Source organism: Phyllobates terribilis, unplaced genomic scaffold (genome assembly GCF_046119375.1).
Source record: "Phyllobates terribilis strain yellow unplaced genomic scaffold, ASM4611937v1 Scaffold_2__4_contigs__length_985480577, whole genome shotgun sequence".
Taxonomy (NCBI): domain Eukaryota; kingdom Metazoa; phylum Chordata; class Amphibia; order Anura; family Dendrobatidae; genus Phyllobates; species Phyllobates terribilis.
Window position 1 is genome coordinate 866,035,072 of NW_027362762.1, and position 18,541 is coordinate 866,053,612.

Here is an 18,541-nt window from a genome sequence, read left to right on the forward strand (position 1 = left end):
TGTTGCCATTCTGCATGATGTGATGTGCCCACAGTCACCACTAGATGGCACTGTTGTCTTTATAATGGATCACGTGTATATATTTGTATATATTCTCACTACCTATCTCCATATATCTTAATAAAACTCTTTAAAAGTGAAGTGGCTAGCCGTAGATCACCAAAATTTAATATGGATCAGAATACACCGCCACGCATACAAAACATTATCATGCCAAGTTTTAGGCAGTACAGTGTTTAAAATGGAAAAAAATGTGAAGACACTGGTTTGGCAATGAATAATAATAGTTTTTTTCTATCTACAGATACATATCTGCTGATCTTAAGACAAAGTCCCATTGATTTTAGAATAAAAAATAATTTAATAACACTATAAAAGCATTTATCCATTCCATAAATGTAGTGTAACAATCTGTGGTGCAGGATGTGCGTACTTTCAAGATTTGGGGGTTTTCAAGTTTACAGCGAAACAAAATGAAATTTACAAATTTTCAGAATTGAAATAATAATAATAATAATAATGATAATAATAATAGTAGTAGTAGAAATAATAGTAATAATAATAATAGTAATAATATTAGTAGTTGTAGAAATAATAGTAATAATAATAGTAGTAATAATAATAATAGTAATAATAGTAGGAGTAGTAATAATAGTAGTAATAATAGTAGTAGTAATAATAAGAAATAATAGTAGTAGTAATAGTAGTAATAATAGTAATAGGAGTAATAATAATAGTAGTAATAGTAGTAATAATAATAGTAGTAATAGTAGTAGTAATAATAATAATAATAGTAATAATAGTAGTAGAAATAATAGTAATAATAATAGTAGTAATAATAATAATAATAATAGTAGTAGAAATAATAGTAATAATAGTAGTAATAATAATAATAGTAATAATAGTAGGAGTAGTAATAATAGTAGTAATAATAAGAAATAATAATAGTAGTAGTAATAGTAGTAATAATAGTAATAGTAGTAATAATAATAGTAATAGTAGTAGTAATAATAATAGTAATAATAGTAGTAGAAATAATAGTAATAATAATAGTAGTAATAATAATAATAATAATAGTAGTAGAAATAATAGTAATAATAATAGTAGTAATAATAATAATAATAATAGTAGTAGAAATAATAGTAATAATAATAGTAGTAATAATAATAATAGTAATAATAGTAGGAGTAGTAATAATAGTAGTAATAATAGTAGTAGTAATAATAAGAAATAATAATAATAGTAGTAGTAATAGTAGTAATAATAGTAATAGTAGTAATAATAATAGTAGTAATAGTAGTAGTAATAATAATAATAATAATAGTAATAATAGTAGTAGAAATAATAGTAATAATAATAGTAGTAATAATAATAATAGTAGTAGAAATAATAGTAATAATAATAGTAGTAATAATAATAATAATAGTAGTAGAAATAATAGTAATAATAATAGTAGTAGTAATAATAATAGTAGTAGTAATAATAATAATACTAGTAATAATAGTAGTAGAAATAATAGTAATAATAATAGTAGTAATAATAATAATAGTAGTAGAAATAATAGTAATAATAATAGTAGTAATAATAATAATAATAGTAGTAGAAATAATAGTAATAATAATAGTAGTAGTAATAATAATAGTAGTAGTAATAATAATAATAATAGTAATAATAGTAGTAGAAATAATAGTAATAATAATAGTAGTAATAATAATAATAGTAGTAGAAATAATAGTAATAATAATAGTAGTAATAATAATAATAATAGTAGTAGAAATAATAGTAATAATAATAGTAGTAGTAATAATAATAGTAGTAGTAATAATAATAATACTAGTAATAATAGTAGTAGAAATAATAGTAATAATAATAGTAGTAATAATAATAATAGTAATAATAGTAGGAGTAGTAATAATAGTAGTAATAATAGTAGTAATAATAATAATAGTAATAATAGTAGGAGTAGTAATAATAGTAGTAGTAATAATAAGAAATAATAATAATAGTAGTAGTAATAGTAGTAATAATAGTAATAGTAGTAATAATAATAGTAGTAATAGTAGTAGTAGTAATAATAATAATAATAGTAATAATAGTAGTAGAAATAATAGTAATAATAATAGTAGTAATAATAATAATAATAATAGTAGTAGAAATAATAGTAATAATAATAGTAGTAATAATAATAATAATAGTAGTAGAAATAATAGTAATAATAATAGTAGTAATAATAATAATAGTAATAATAGTAGGAGTAGTAGTAATAGTAGTAATAATAGTAATAGTAGTAATAATAATAAAAATAATGATTATAATAAGAGTAATAATAATAATAGAAAGTATAGGAATTTGTCATGTCTTGTTTAGTCTTAGGTTGTCTATATTTCCTGCCTATTGATATACTATCATGTCCATAATTACATAGTGGCGCCCCCTGCTGCCTTCCTTTATCAGCAATAATCTTTTTGGCTTGTCGGTGGACCACCTCCATTGCACTTACTGATGTAGACTCTCCTCTATTACTGAGTAATCATTTTGATTTAGAGATCCTGTTTGTTCACTGCGACAGAATTTAATTCTGGATTTATAGATTTGCAGCCATTTTTATGTCTTCTCAATTAGATGATCTTCATAATAATCTCCCCGATCACATGTATATATACAGCCACTGGTGAATATACGAGGGCCCCTGTGCAAGAACAGTATATGGGCCATTTACGGTCAATAGATCATCATAATGCACAATTCCACCTGCTTTGGAGGTAGAAATGTGCCCCCTGACATTGTGGACCCCTGTGCGGCTGCGCAGGTTGCACCAATGATGTGTCCGCCCCTGTGTACAGTGATAGAAATGCTTATTAAGTTCATGAGTATTTGCCCCCTGTGCAGGTGAAATATATTGTTGCACATTATTATACTGAATGCTTTCTGATATGCAAAGAGAATGAAATATTAGATTAAATTAAAATATATCATTCTTTATATTATATAAAACACTGGTTTTGAAATATTTATAATTAATGTAAATGGTCAATGTCTTTTTATAAATCAGTTGCACAAGTTCTAAAAAAAAATAGATACAATCTTTCTTGGCCAAAACAAGACTGAGTACCAGTTTACTGAGGGATCAGGTTACAGCTGCCTATTGAAGTCTATAGATAAGGAAGTGGAAAGGATCAGAGTGTGAGAGATGCACAGACACACACAGAATGCACTGTTACTTTCTAGTAAGTGTTAATTTCACCCCCAGTCCTGAATTCACAGCTACACTGATCAGTACTCCCTTATAAAGCTGCTGTTGCCTTTGAACATGCGCACAAACACAGGAGAGAAGCAATCCCCCATGTCTAATGTGCATCTACACCCACTAGCCGAGAGAGAACTGAAAATTAAGACCTAGAGCATGCAGAGGGGAAAGAGGTGAAGATACGGGATGCAAGTCATGCAATGGCCAGAAATAGTGTTATTTCTCATGTGCTCACATAAGGCAATTCAGTCTGAATAGTCGCCTGAAAACACAAGAACGCTTTAAATCTCCTGTATTGTCTTTTTAGCTTGGTGGAACCATCGGAGACATAGAGGGAATGGCTTTCATAGAAGCTTTTAGGCAGTTCCAGTTTAAAGCCAAAAGAGAGAACTTCTGTAACATTCACGTCAGCCTTGTACCCCAGGTGAGTACATGTCACTGGAGATGTACACGATTCTGTCCCAGATGTCAGATCATTATTAGTCATGTCTTCATATTAGATAGTACTGTGTAATGTAAGAATAGCCTGTACGGCAAAGAGCAGGGATGTGGATGAGCTTAGGCTAGGTCATCAATGTCTGATCGGTTTGGGTCCGACATCCAGCACCCCCGCGGATCAGCTGTTCTCTGTTTTGGCGGCGCCCAGAAATGCTCAATTGCGGAGCTGCTCCTTCTTCTGATATTGATTTGAATAGGAGGCGGATGTGCAGTACCCTGCCGCGGCCACTATCAGGAAATGGAGCAGCTCCGCAATTGAGCTTTTCTGGCCGACAGCTGATTGGCGGCGGTGCCGGGTGTCGGACTCCGACTGAGCAGACATTGATGATCTATTCTAAGTATAGGCCATCAATGATAAAGTAGTGGACAACCTCTTTAAGAGTCTCTTGAGTTTGATGGTTTATTAATCTTATAGTCAAAAAGGAAAAAAGTCATATCTTCAGAGGATTGAAAAGTAGAAATAACAACCCAGTGATTGCCGGTACATTTCCATTTAGCAACGTGATTAAATATGAACCGTGTGTTTGTGAATATGCCAGTCCTAATCTGCATAATAATTATATTAACCTCTTCACGACATATGACGTAAACTTACGTCATTTCTCGTGTCCCTGACTTTGATGCGGGCTCACACGCCGAGTCCGCAGTTTTCCTCCCACACAACAGCTGATTTAATCAGCCATTATGTGCCTCTAACAGCTGCAGATGGAGTAAAGTCTCGCCCGCGGGATTTAGCATGCGCTGACAGGGGCGCGCGTTGTTCCATGTTCCCGTCAGCGTGCCCGTGACGTGATCGCAGGGCGCCGATGGGTTGTCATGATGAAGGTCTGCCTGTGTGCCCGTCATTACTGTTTTCCTGTGAAAGCCAGTCCATGGTCGGCGTTCATAAGTGATGATTTTATCTATACATAGCGCTGCTATGTATTGTACAAATGATCAGACGATTGAAGCTTCAAGTCTCTTAAGAGAACAATTAATTCCAGTAAAAAGGGAAAAAAAAAGTTTTTAGAAATAGAAACAAATAAAAAAAAACACAAAAGTTTAAATCAACCCCCTTTTTGTCCCATTAAAAAAAAACAATTAAAAATAAAAATACACATATTTGGTATCACTGCATTCGTAGCAATCCAATCTATCAAAATATAAAATAAATGAATCCGATCGGTAAATGGCATAATAAAGAAAAAACAAAATGCCAGAATTAAGTTTTTTTGGCTGCTGCAACATTGTAATAAAATGCAATAGGAGGCGATCGAAACATTGTATCTGCTCTAAAATGGTATCAGTAAAAACATCAGTTCAGGGCCTAAAAAATAATTCCTTACACAGCTCCATATCTCAAAAAATGAAAACGTTACAGGTCTCGGGAAATGGCGACATAAGCAAAATTGTTTTTTCTTAAAAATTTCAGAATTTTTTTTTTACCACTTAAATGAAAAAAAAAAACCTGTACACGACTGTACTGACCTGCCAGCTCAGTTTTACCATATAGTGAACATGGTAAGTAAAGTAAAGTAAAACAGTTGTGGAATTGCACTTTGTTTGCCATTTCAATGCACTTGGATTTTTTTTCCTGTTTTCTGGTGCATACAGAGTAATATTTCAATATTTGCAGATGACACTAAACTCTGCAGGGTAATCAATACAGAGGAGGACAATTTTATATTACAGGAGGATCTATGTAAACTAGAAGCTTGGGCTGATAAATGGCAAATAAGCTTTAATGGGGATAAATGTAAGGTAATGCACTTGGGCAGAGGAAATAAAATGTATAATTATATGCTTAATTGTAAAACACTGGGCAAAACTGTAACTGAAAAACACCTGGGTGTATTGGTGGACGACAAGCTCACGTTTAGTGGCCAGGGTCAGGCAGCTGCAGCAAAGGCAAATAAAATAATGGGATGCATTAAAAGAGGCATAGATGCTCATGAGGAGAACATAATTTTACCTCTATACAAGTCATTAGTGCGACCACACTTAGAATACTGTGTACAGTTCTGGTCTCCGGTGTATAAGAAAGACATAGCTGAACTAGAGCGGGTGCAGAGAAGAGCGACCAAGGTTATTAGGGGACTGGGGGGTCTCCAATACCAAGACAGGTTATTACACTTGGGGTTATTTACTGTGGAAAAACGTAGGCTTAGGGGTGATCTTATTACTATGTACAAGTATATGAGGGGACAGTACAAAGACCTTTCTACTGATCTTTTTACTCTGAGGCCTGAGACGGGGACAAGGGGGCATCTTCTACGTCTGGAGGAAAGAAGGTTTAATCATAATCACAGACGGGGATTCTTTACTGTAAGAGAAGCGAGACTATGGAACTCTCTGCCGCATGATGTTGTAATGAGTGATTCACTGTTAAAATTTAAGAAGGGCCTGGATGCCTTTCTTGAAAAGTATAATATTACAGGTTATATATACTAGATTCCTTGATAGGGCGTTGATCCAGGGAACTAGTCTGATAGCCGTATGTGGAGTCAGGAAGGAATTTTACTATGTTACTATGTTATGTGGTAGAATGAATGGTGTCATTCAAAAGTACAAATCACAACGCAAAAAACAAGCCCTGATACGGTTATGGGGACAGAAAAATAAAAAAAAGTTATGGCTCTTGGGAGAAGGGGAGGAAAAACCGAAAACAAAAAAAAAAGAAAAATGCCATGACGGGAAGTGGTCAAAGGCACAGTCTCTAAAAATAAAGAAGTAACGTGCAATTTTTGGGGTGTGTCAATGATCTATAATTGGTGATGATCTATAAAAATGATGATTTATAAAAATAATTTGTAGAAATTAGTTATATATAAAATAGTAAACACTAGCCAAAAGACACAGTATTTCCATGCCTTCTAAGTATGAAGGTGGCTTTATCAGATACTTGTCTAGGTACTTGGAGAAGTTCAAGTTCAACAATGATCGCAAATACTTACTTTACTATAAGTGCGCAGTCAGATGGTGGTATAAATTAGACCGAGTTCGGACTGAGCATGATAGCTTAAAAATATATGAAGCTGTCACGGTGAGGTCGGGTGAGCCGCCGGCCAGTCTGATTTGTGGTCCTAATTATACAGTTGTCTGACTGCATACTTACCATGACTCACAGTTTTGCTTGTGGACCTATAAGTTCAGAGCTCACTTAGATTTCCGTGGAACACAAGCCGTCTTTATCCCTCGCTTTTGCCTCCCTTGCTCTGCAGTTGTCCTGATTACAAGCAGTGGAGTCATCCATCACAGTGAGGTCACATCACAGACATTATTTTGCCATCTGAAACAGTTTACTACGCTCACATTGCTTGTAAAGCTAGATCAGAGCTCAGTGAGAGTTCCTGAGGAAGCAAATGGACCTTTATCCGTCTCTCTCATTTTTGTTTCCCCCTAAGGCCACGTTCACACGTTCAGTATTTGGTCAATATTTCACATCAGTATTTGAAAGCCAAAACCAGGAGTGGGTGATAAATACAGAAGTGGTGACGTGTTTCTATTATACTTTTCCTCTGATTGTTCCTCTCCTGATTTTAGCTTACAAATACTGATGTAAAATACTGACCAAATACTGAGTGTGTGAATGAGACCTTACTTTACGTTTGCCTTGAGTAAAAGCGGTAGATTTATACAAGATGGCAGGGTCAGACTACATACTTTTTTTTGCAGCCTGTAACCATGAACCATGTTGAAAACCAATGGATGGCAAGCATACATATTTTTAAGAAGTAGCTGTTAGTGGCCCTAAAATACTACTTATATACAAAATCCACTTTTGGCCTTCAAGATGGATGAATGATAAATCCCAATATTAATCTGTCTTCTTAAATCAAAGTGTATACATACTGTATATACATGCTTATAACAATTAGCATGTTAGACTACCTATAGAAAATCTAGGGAAAAATGGTGAGCACAATCTGGTTCCCAAAACGAACTAGTGAAAAGAATGTATTTCTCTGTGTTCACCAACAGCAACATCAATGTGAACGACGGCCAGTCCGAGCATTGTGTTGCGATCCTCGTCCAAGTTATACGGTCGTCTGACTCTTGCTTTATGTGGGTAATTCACAGTGTGTTTGCCAGGAGTGATCATACCCTAATAGCTACAGGATTATAATGTAGTAAAAGTAAAATTGTGCCTGAATATGTCCAGATAACCATAAGCCTTCTCATGGACCGTATATTTTGTTTAGCCAACAGCTACGGGAGAACAAAAAACCAAACCAACGCAGAACAGCGTCCGAGCACTCAGGGGCCTGGGATTATCTCCAGACTTGGTATGTCCTTTAAATCCTTCATACAACTCCAGAGACTGACTGGCTAACACTGTGCAAAAGTTTTAGTCAGGTGTGAAAAAAATGCTGCATAGTAAGAATTCTTTAAAAAATAGAAGTGTTAATAGTTTTTTTTTTTTTATTAATTAATGAAATGAAAAGTGACCGCCTTTTGCCTTCAAAAAAGCTCCAATTCATCAGTTCTTCTAGGTACACTTGTACACTGTTTTTGTAGAAACTCGGCAGGAGGTTGTTCCAAACATCTTGGAGAACTAACCACAGATCTTCTGTGGATGTCACTTGTGTAAATCCTTCGGTCTGTTTATGTAATCCCATACAGACTGGATGATGTTGAGATCAGGACTCTGTGGGGGCCCTTATCATCACTTCCAGGGCCCCTTGTTCTCCTTTACGCTGATGATAGTTCTTAATGACATTGGACATTGGCTGGATGTTAGAGGTCATTGTCCTGCTGCGGAATAAATTTGGAGCCAGTCAGATGCCTCCCTGATGGTTTTGCATGATGAATAAGTAACTATATTATTTTGCAGCATTTTTTTCACTCTTGTCTAAAACTTTTCCACAGTTTTGTAAATCATATGTTCACCTGTAACTCTGCAACATGTGGTAGGTATCACAGTATAGCCGCCTGTACACCGTGACAGCTGTCTCCTCCAATTCCCTCATACACATAAGCATATGGTTTGCTGTGCGTTTATTCTTTCAGTACGAAGATTGGAAAAAAACTGCTGACCCTGCTGAGAACAAAAGGATGTGGCTTCTCATAAACACAGACTGCTTGATTTCTCTTTTCGCTGACATTATCTGTCAAGGAAGAGTCGCTCAGTTCACATCTCATGTTTTTCTACCATAGGAGACCTATGTTAAAGAGAATTCCTCAACGTGTGCCTTTGACAGGAATCTCTGATCTGTGCCACCTACGCCAACGCATATCGGCCCAATGTATGCCGGGTGCATGACTAACTCCCGATAGTAGCTTTTCATCTAGTAAAAGAAAATGTGAACAGGCTCATGTTTGGATATCTAGGTTCAGTTAGACTGACATGAGATAGAAGAGAAGATTTTTTGGAATGGCTGTTTTAGTAACATCTACCCTGATGAAACCTCAGTAACAAGAAGGTTCTCTCTATTGGCAGCTTTCCATATAAAGAAAAAAAAGTTGGGGCAGAAGCCTATCATCAATTGCAAAATATTTGGGGGCAGAAGTGCTAGTAGAATGGATTGATGAAGATTGAAGTATAGAAGACGACTATGCTAGTCTTTGGTGTGATGGACTCTGGAGGACCATTTTGGTTATCAATGATTACAGAGCTGCACAGATAAGCTTGTGATCAAGTTTTGGGTAGATCCCACCATTTTCAACATTTTTTTTCTATGGCCTTCAGCTTGTTCTTGGGCTCGAGCCATGGAGACTTGTTGGATGAACAATCTGTAGGATGATCAATCTTGTGCGAGCCAAGATAGGTTCACCAGTGTCTTCTCCTTCGTCATCTTGATAGTATCAAGCCATAGAGTTATTGGTCTTCCTCTTCGCCTTATTCCTTCTATTCTTCCAACCATGATGTCCTTCTCCAGTGATTGCTGTCTTTGTATGATGTGTCCAAAGTAGGCAAGTCATAGCTAGGTGATCCTTGTTTCGAGTGACATGTCTGCCTTGATTTGTTCCAAAATGTATTTGTTCTTCTTGCCATCCATGTGTGATGCTGAGTCACTTGTCACAGACAGGTCGTGAGTAGGGGAAGTCAAGGAGTCCGAGGTCAAAAGCCAAAAGGGTGCATCATAAACAGAGGGATGAGACAAAGGCATAGTCAGGTCACAGTCCAGGGTCAGAATTTCAAGAAGTTAGCTGATCAAGACAAAAAGACTAGGCAAATGGATGGTCAAAGCCAAATCCAAGGTCGGGCAACAAAGATCAAAAAATTAGAACTCAAAGTACAGAGCAAACACACACCACTTGAGCAAAGCTAAAATTGGCAATCTTCTAATCATTGCCAGCCAGCTACAAAGCCAGGTAATCACCCAGAACGGGTGACACCTGAAGGAAACCCACAGGCCTGGCCAGATTGGACAGCTGAGATGTCACTCACAATCCTGACAGCTCAGCATGCCCCTGATCCTATAGGGTGGCTGAGCTGTCATTCACAGCATCCTTAGGACACTGTGAGTGGTGGAATCATGACACCATGGTATTGATAACATCCTTCTCTAGTACCAAATTTCGAAGGCGTCGATATTTCTTTTGTCTTGTTTCTTTATCGTCCAGGTTTTCAACATGTGTATTATTAATAAAGTCATATGGACACCTGGGCCCTCTGACTATTAACAATCATTTCTCTATAGATCGTATGTAGAAGTACCAAACCCATAGAAATGGCGGTGAAACAAAAGATCTCAATGTTCTGTCACGTGGAACCAGAACAGGTCAGTTATTTAATAATTATCTCACAGTATGGTCTGTGATCAAATCTTTTCTTTATGTAGTTATACAAGTTTCCTTTGGGTTCAATGGTTTTATCCCACAGTTAAGATAAAAATAATTGGTAACATGGCTCCATGTAAGAAACATGGGAATTAAATTATGAGGTGCAGTGTTGCAGCCTTATGAATGCTGTGCATTGCTGGTTTAGTTGTCAATCTTAATTATTTCAATGGCTGATTTCAATTTTGAGGAGGTGTCACAAAATTACATCTTATCACCTATTACTTGGTCACTGGTGATCCAACCTCTGGGACCTGCATTGATCATGATAATGGTGGTCCTGTGTCACCCTATAGAATAGAGTGTTGCCTTTGTGACTGAGAAAGTGAATTTACCCCTTAAAGGGGACTTGTCAGCTTGAAAATATTGTGCAATGTGTTATAGAGCAGCAGCGGTACAGATTGATATATAGGTCTGTAGCAAAAGATTCTGTAGGAATTTGTATTTCAGTGGGTGATCCTATGCAGTGATTGACAGCTTTCCCTGTATAACTGTGCATGCAGAGATAACTGTCAATCACTGATTAGCACCGCCTCCTTGACTGCTAAGCACAGAATGAGAAGCGAATTCAATTAATTAAATAAAAGTCATATATTTTTTCTCATAAAGCCATAGATCAATCTGTTTAGCTTCACCTGCTCTATAAGATGCTGCCTGTAAAAAAAAAAAAAGACTGGAAAAAAGTGAACAAAATTCATGCCATTTTCTACAAGCACCAAAAAAAGGCCACAAAAAGCGTTTAATGGTATCCTTAAGCAAAAAGATCCATGTCCTTACTGAAAGAGGCCTTCCCAGACGTTAATTTCCTTTACAATGGATTTTTTGGACAATTTGTGTAGCATGGAGGACAGGAGGTGGTGTCACAGCCGTAGACCTTCCATAATCTTATACTAAATGTGAAGCCAATATAACCTCATGGCAATTAAAAATATCTGCTACTCAAGAAACATGCATAATATAAACCTATAAAGATTATCAAGCATATGCATACTATCAATTATATGCAAACATGTATAGTTTATTAAATATTGGCAGTAAAATGCCAGTAAATAGAAAAAATAATCAATAACATACAGTATAACAAAAAAATGAAAAAAGGAGAAACAGGGCAAGAACGAGAAGGAAACTCCTATAGACACGGTGAACTAGTGCCTCACAAATAGGACCATGCTAATAATAAAAGTGCATCAAATATAATGGACACATAATAATAGAAAATAGAAAATATAACTAGACAAGTACAAATATGTCAAATACATGTGTGTGCCAAATGGCATGACAATCACAATGGATCACTGGATACATAAAAAAGTGCACGGAGTATAACAAAGAGGATGTCATTATGTGATGGATGCCAATTTTAATGAAAAGATAAAACTATCTAATATAGTACCTTATATGCAAAATGGCAAAACATATGCCTTCCCAATAATACCTTGAGACATCCTGGTTACTGAGTGAGGTACACCGAAACCTCGACGTGCGTTTCACCGCTGGACTGCGGTTTCGCATGTTATTGATTATTTTTGTATTTACTGCCTTTTTTGCCAATATTTAATAAACCATATATAGTTGCATATAATTGATAGTCTGCATATTCTTCATAATCTTTATAGGTTTATAATCTTATACTTAATGTTGAAGTAGAGTAAATATGCACACACTGTGTTCTTTTTCAGGTCATATTCATTCATGATGTGTCGTCTACGTACCGCGTGCCCATTTTACTAGAGGAACAAGGAATTATTACATATTTTAAACACAGACTGAACCTCCCTGTGGATGACAAACCCACTGTGCAGCTTCTGAAATGGAAGAGAATGGCTGACAGGTATTCACTTTTCAGTCCTAAGTCATTATCGTGGGTTTGTCACAGTGAATGATTTAAAGGGGTTGTCCGGTACAAATCAATAAGTCTTCAATGACTCTGTATGACTGTAGACTTATGAATCCCCCCAGCGCATGAACTGTGCGCTGCGGGGAGTCACTGGTTTCTGAGTCGGGACTGGAGGGTATATATGTGTTATACATACTCCTGGCCAGAGCCCAACTAGTGGGCGCTGCCTTGGTCCATACACTTGTAGTGAGCGAGGCCGTGCCCTCTAGTCAGCCACGCCCACTGTATGGCCGCGTCTCTAGTCGGAGCTTGGCCTCGCTTTATATAGGTATATGGAGCGAGGCCGCTTCCACTGGACGGTTTCTGGCCAGGAGTATGTATAATTCATACGTACCGTCTGGTCCCGGGTCAGAAACCGGCGATTCCATGCAGCGCACAGTGTGTGCACTGGGGTTGGGAGGGGGGATTCATAAGTCTGCAGTCACACAGAGTGACTGCAGACTTATCGATTTGGACCAGACAACCCCTTTACCATTTTTTTGTGCACAAGGACTAATATAAATGATAACATTTTGGCTTCCTGCAGCTACCACTAGAGGAAGCTAAGGAGCGGATGTCCTACTGATTAAACATTGAAATTAAAGGGTTTTCCAGAAAATAAAAATGTGCTAGGTGAAGAACAAGATAAAATAAAAACATACAGAACTTACCTGATAAATCCTCTACCAATTCAGCAGCACCGCCGCTCTATTGTTTCCTACAGTTTTTTGTTTACTGCTTACAGTGATAATGTGTTGCAAATATATACGTCACACTCGGGTACTAGTTCTTGCTCTGCCATGTTTATTTTCCTAATTATTGCATTATGCTCTGTGAGTTACAGTGTTATACTGTAAACTAATCTACACCGCATGCAGAATTATTAGGCAAATGCGTATTTTGATCACATGATACTTTTTATACATGTTGTCCTACTCCAAGCTGCATAGGCTTGAGAGCCAACTACCAATTAAGTAAATCTGGTGATGCGCATCTCTGTAAGGAGGAGGGGTGTTGACTAATGACATCAACATCCTATATAAGGTGTGCTTAATTATTAGGCAACTTCCTTTCCTTTGGCAAAATGGGTCAGAAGAGAGATTTGACGGGCTCTGAAAAGTCCAAAATTTTGAGATGTCTTGCAGAGGGATGCAGCAGTCTTGAAATTTCCAAACTTTTGAAGCGTGATCACCGAACAATCAAGCGTTTCATGGCAAATAGCCAACAGGGTCGCAAGAAGCTTGTTGGCCAAAAAAGGCGCAAAATAACTGCCCATGAATTGAGGAAAATCAAGCGTGAAGCTGCCAAGATGCCATTTGCCACCAGTTTTGCCATATTTCAGAGCTGCAACGTTACTGGAGTATCAAAAAGCACAAGGTGTGCGATACTCAGGGACATGGCCAAGGTAAGGAAGGCTGAAAAACGACCACCTTTGAACAAGAAACATAAGATAAAACGTCAAGAATGGGCCAAGAAATATCTTAAGACTGATTTTTCAAAGGTTTTATGGACTGATGAAACGAGAGTGACTCGTGATGGGCCAGATGGATGGGCCAGAGGCTGGATCAGTAAAGGGCAGAGAGCTCCACTCCGACTCAGACGCCAGCAAGGTGGAGGTGGGGTACTGGTATGGGCTGGTATCATCAAAGATGAACTTGTGGGACCTTTTTGGGTTGAGGAAGGAGTGAAGCTCAACTCCCAGACCTACTGCCAGTTTCTGGAAGACAACTTCTTCAAGCAGTGGTACAGGAAGAAGTCGGTATCGTTCAAGAAAAACATGATTTTCATGCAGGACAATGCTCCATCACATGCATCCAACTACTCCACAGCGTGGCTGGCCAGTAAAGGTCTAAAAGAAGAAAAAATAATGACATGGCCCCCTTGTTCACCTGATCTGAACCCCATAGAGAACCTGTGGTCCATCATAAAATGTGAGATCTACAGGGAGGGAAAACAGTACACCTCTCGGAACAGTGTCTGGGAGGCTGTGGTGGCTGCTGCACACAATGTTGATCGAAAACAGATCAAGCAACTGACAGAATCTATGGATGGAAGGCTGTTGAGTGTCATCATAAAGAAAGGTGGCTATATTCATCACTAATTTTTTGGGGTTTTGTTTTTGCATGTCAGAAATGTTTATTTCTAAATTTTGTGCACTGATATTGGTTTACCTGGTGAAAATAAACAAGTGAGATGGGATTATATTTGTTTTTTATTAAGTTGCCTAATAATTCTACACAGTAATAGTTACCTGCACAAACAGATATCCTCCTAAGATAGCCAAATCTAAAAGAACCCCACTCCAACTTCCAAAAATATTAAGCTTGGATATTTATGAGTCTTTTGGGTTGATTGAGAACATAGTGGCTGATCAATAATAAAAATAATCCTCTAAAATACAACTTGCCTAATAATTCTGAACACAGTGTATTTATAAAAGGTGTTTTACCAGTCATGTTTGTGTTCAATGTCCCTGATGAAGCCACAGGAGAGGTGAAACATGGCAGTGGTTTACTTTTAGCTTGTGCAATATATATTTTTTAATCACCACAGTTGTGAAGACCCGGGTTCTTCCGTGGGCGTAACACTATTCAGACAACACAGGGTGAGGGTAAAACAGCGTGGCAATACTTTATTGAACCACAAAGCAGACAATAAACACACAAAACAGTCCGAGCAAATGCCCAAGATGATAAAACATTACACAGTCTCACCCTTCCTTCTCCGCCTGCCTGGGATAGAACAGCTGCGACTTTGGAGCCTTCCAGGGCCAACTACCTCAACCAGTGGCCCCCCGCTTCTGGTGAGCCCCCACAGAGAGAAGGTAGCGGCAAGCTTAGGAAGCTAGCAGTCCATCGAGGTACAAGACTAGGAGACCCGAGGGTCCCAACCTGGCCTCTCCGAGAGTTTCCATGGGGCCAGGCGACCGGTGGGTCCCTCCTGGTAACCCCAAATGTCTCCATGGGTTCTAGGCGACCAGTGGGTCCCTCCTAGCAACCCCAAAACAACATATCCATGGGGCCAGATGACTTCTTCATCCTCTCCTGGACTCCCCAAAATGTATCCATGGTCTCTCTGATGGTTAATGGAGCAGATCCGAATCTTTCCAGTCAGGGCCGGTACCCTTAGGCTGGAATCATGTAGAATACAAATCTGTATCTCTTTAGAAGCCATGCAATCCATCTACTTTCCCAAAGGATGTCTTCCATTCTCCTTCCAAAGTCCTTCTGAATCTCTGTCCCAAGACTGTCTCTGCTTGATTCTGTCTCAAGACTGACCCTTACAAAAACCCATGTCCCTTCTTAAATACACATCCACAGGTTAAGAATTAGGGATGATATTATTCCACAGGGCTTGAGTATCCATAGGTCTTCCCCCAAGATTGACTGGCAAACACCCTACAATGGTATTTAACATAACTAGAAAACATTCATTGTTCTAGCTAATCTATTTACATAGTTTGTACCACAGGGACTTTTGTAAATACACATCATTGTTTCAGAATCAACGAGCAGATAACATTCAGGGTTATACAAATAGTAGTCTGTGTTAATCAACTAAAGAAGAACACAGATTAAAGAGTCAACATAAATATAAAGGTATGCTGCTCTTGCCATCAGAAAGTATGTCTGGCATAATTAAGATTTTACTCTGTATCGTCACAACAGTATTAGGCAATTTAATGGTAGAGACAGTGCTCAGGGTGTCTGTCTGTTATATAGCAGTTCATCTGTGAATTGCACTGTGAGAATTAAAATAATCCTAGCATAAAGCAAACTTTTTTATCTACACTATATGGACAGAAGTATTGGGGCACAGCTCTTTTTTTCATTCAGTCTCTTTGCCATAGGTGTATAAAATCCTGCCCCTCGCAATGCAATATGCCTTCAACAATTGTGAAAGAATGTCTTATTGTGAAGAGCTCACTGATTTATTTCATTCACTTATATAGCGCCATTAATTCCACAGCACTTTACAGACACCATCATCACTGTCCCCATTGGGACTCACAATCTATATTCCCTATCAGTATGTCTTTGGAGTGTGGGAGGAAACCAGAGAACCCGCAGGAAACTCACGCAAAGAAGAGAGGTGTAAAGGACACGTCTACTGGACTCTGGAGCAGTGGAAATTTGTCCTGTGGAGTGGTGGAGGAGGGATAATGTCATGGGGCTATCTTTCAGGGGTAGGCATAGGCCCCTTATTTCTAGTGAATGGGTGTTTATATGTGTCAGCATACCAAGACATTTTTGACAATTGTATGTTTCTAACATTTTGGAAACGGTTTGAGGAAGGCCCTTTTCTGTTCCCCATGAGTGTGCCCCAGTGTATAAACTAAGGTCCGTAAAGGCATGGTTGGGTGAGTTTGGTGTGGAATTACTTGCCCGGCTGCACAGAGCCCTGACCTCAAACCCATCCAGCACCTTTGGCATGAACTAAAATGGAGATTATGAGTCCGGTCCTCTTTTCCAACATCAGTATAAGTTGGCAAAAATTCCCAAAGACACCTTCAACATCTTGTAGAAAGCCTTCCCAATGTGGAGGCTGTTATAGCTGTAAAGGGAGGACCAGCTTCATATTAATGCCCATGGGTTTAGAATAGGAGGTCATAAAAGGTATAATATGTACAGTACAGACCAAAAGTTTGGACACACCTTCTCAATTAAAGATTTTTCTGTATTTTCATGACTATGAAAATTGTACATTCACACTGAAGGCATCAAAACTATGAATTAACATATGTGGAATTATATACTTAACAAAAAAGTGTGAAACAGCTGAAAATATGTCTTATATTCTAGATTCTTCAAAGTAGCCACCTTTTGCTTTGATGACTGCTTTGCACACTCTTGGCATTCTCTTGATGAGCTTCAAGAGGTAGTCACCAGAAATGGTCTTCCAACAATCTTGAAGGAGTTCCCAGAGATGCTTAGCACTTGTTGGCCCTTTTGCCTTGACTCTGCGGTCCAGCTCACCCCAAACCATCTCGATTGGGTTCAGGTCTGGTGACTGTGGAGGCCAAGTCATCTGACGTAGCACCCCATCACTCTCCTTTTTGGTCAAATAGCCCTTACACAGCCTGGAGGTGTGTTTGGGGTCATTGTCCTGTTGAAAAATAAATGATGGTCCAACCAAACGCAAACTGGATGGAATAGCATGCCGCTGCAAGATGCTGTGGTAGCCGACACCATCACACCTCCTCCTCCATGCTTCACTGTGGGAACCAGGCATGTAGAGTCCAGCCGTTCACCTTTTCTGCGTCGCACAAAGACACGGTGGTTGGAACCAAAGATCTCAAATTTAGACTCATCATACCAAAACAAAGATTTCCACTGGTCTAATGTCCATTCCTTGTGTTCTTTAGCCCAAACAAGTCTCTTCTGCTTGTTGCCTGTCCTTAGCAGTGGTTTCCTAGCAGCTATTTTACCATGAAGGCCTGCTGCACAAAGTCTCCTCTTAACAGTTGTTGTAGAGATGTGTCTGCTGTTAGAACTCTGTGTGGCATTGACCTGGTCTCTAATCTGAGCTGCTGTTAACCTGCGATTTCTGAGGCTGGTGACTCGGATAAACTTATCCTCAGAAGCAGAGGTGACTCTTGGTCTTCCTTTCCTGGGGCGGTCCTCATGTGAGCCAGTTTCTTTGTAGCTTTTGATGGTTTTTAAAACTGCACTTGGGGACACTTTCAAAGTTTTCCCAATTTTTCGGACTGACTGACCTTCATTTCTTAAAGTAATGATGGCCACTCGTTTTTCTTTACTTAGCTGCTTTTTTCTTGCCATAATACAAATTCTAACAGTCTATTCAGTAGGACTATCAGCTGTGTATCCACCTGACTTCTGCACAACACAACTGATGGTCCCAACCCCATTTATAAGGCAAGAAATCCCACTTATTAAACCTGACAGGGCACACCTGTGAAGTGAAAACCATTTCCGGTGACTACCTCTTGAAGCTCATCAAGAGAATGCCAAGAGTCCGCAAAGCAGTCATCAAACCAAAAGGTGGCTACTTTGAAGAACCTAGAATATAAGACATATTTTCAGTTGTTTCACATTTTTTTTGTTAAGTATATAATTCCACATGTGTTAATTCATAGTTTTGATGCCTTCAGTGTGAATGTACAATTTTCATAGTCATGAAAATACAGAAAAATCTTT

General features: G+C 38.0%; 1 protein-coding gene across 2 annotated transcripts in view; it reads left to right on the plus strand.

Moving 5' to 3' along the window:
- The window catches only part of CTPS2 (CTP synthase 2), a 235,292-nt gene that overhangs the window by 36,083 nt on the left and 180,668 nt on the right, over positions 1 to 18,541 (plus strand). For both annotated transcript variants that reach the window (XM_073668039.1, XM_073668038.1), the window contains 4 exons: positions 3,555 to 3,671; positions 7,927 to 8,010; positions 10,369 to 10,449; positions 12,187 to 12,338. In XM_073668039.1, the coding sequence (XP_073524140.1) occupies positions 3,555 to 3,671; positions 7,927 to 8,010; positions 10,369 to 10,449; positions 12,187 to 12,338 (434 nt within the window). The remainder of the gene's footprint in view (positions 1 to 3,554; positions 3,672 to 7,926; positions 8,011 to 10,368; positions 10,450 to 12,186; positions 12,339 to 18,541) is intronic.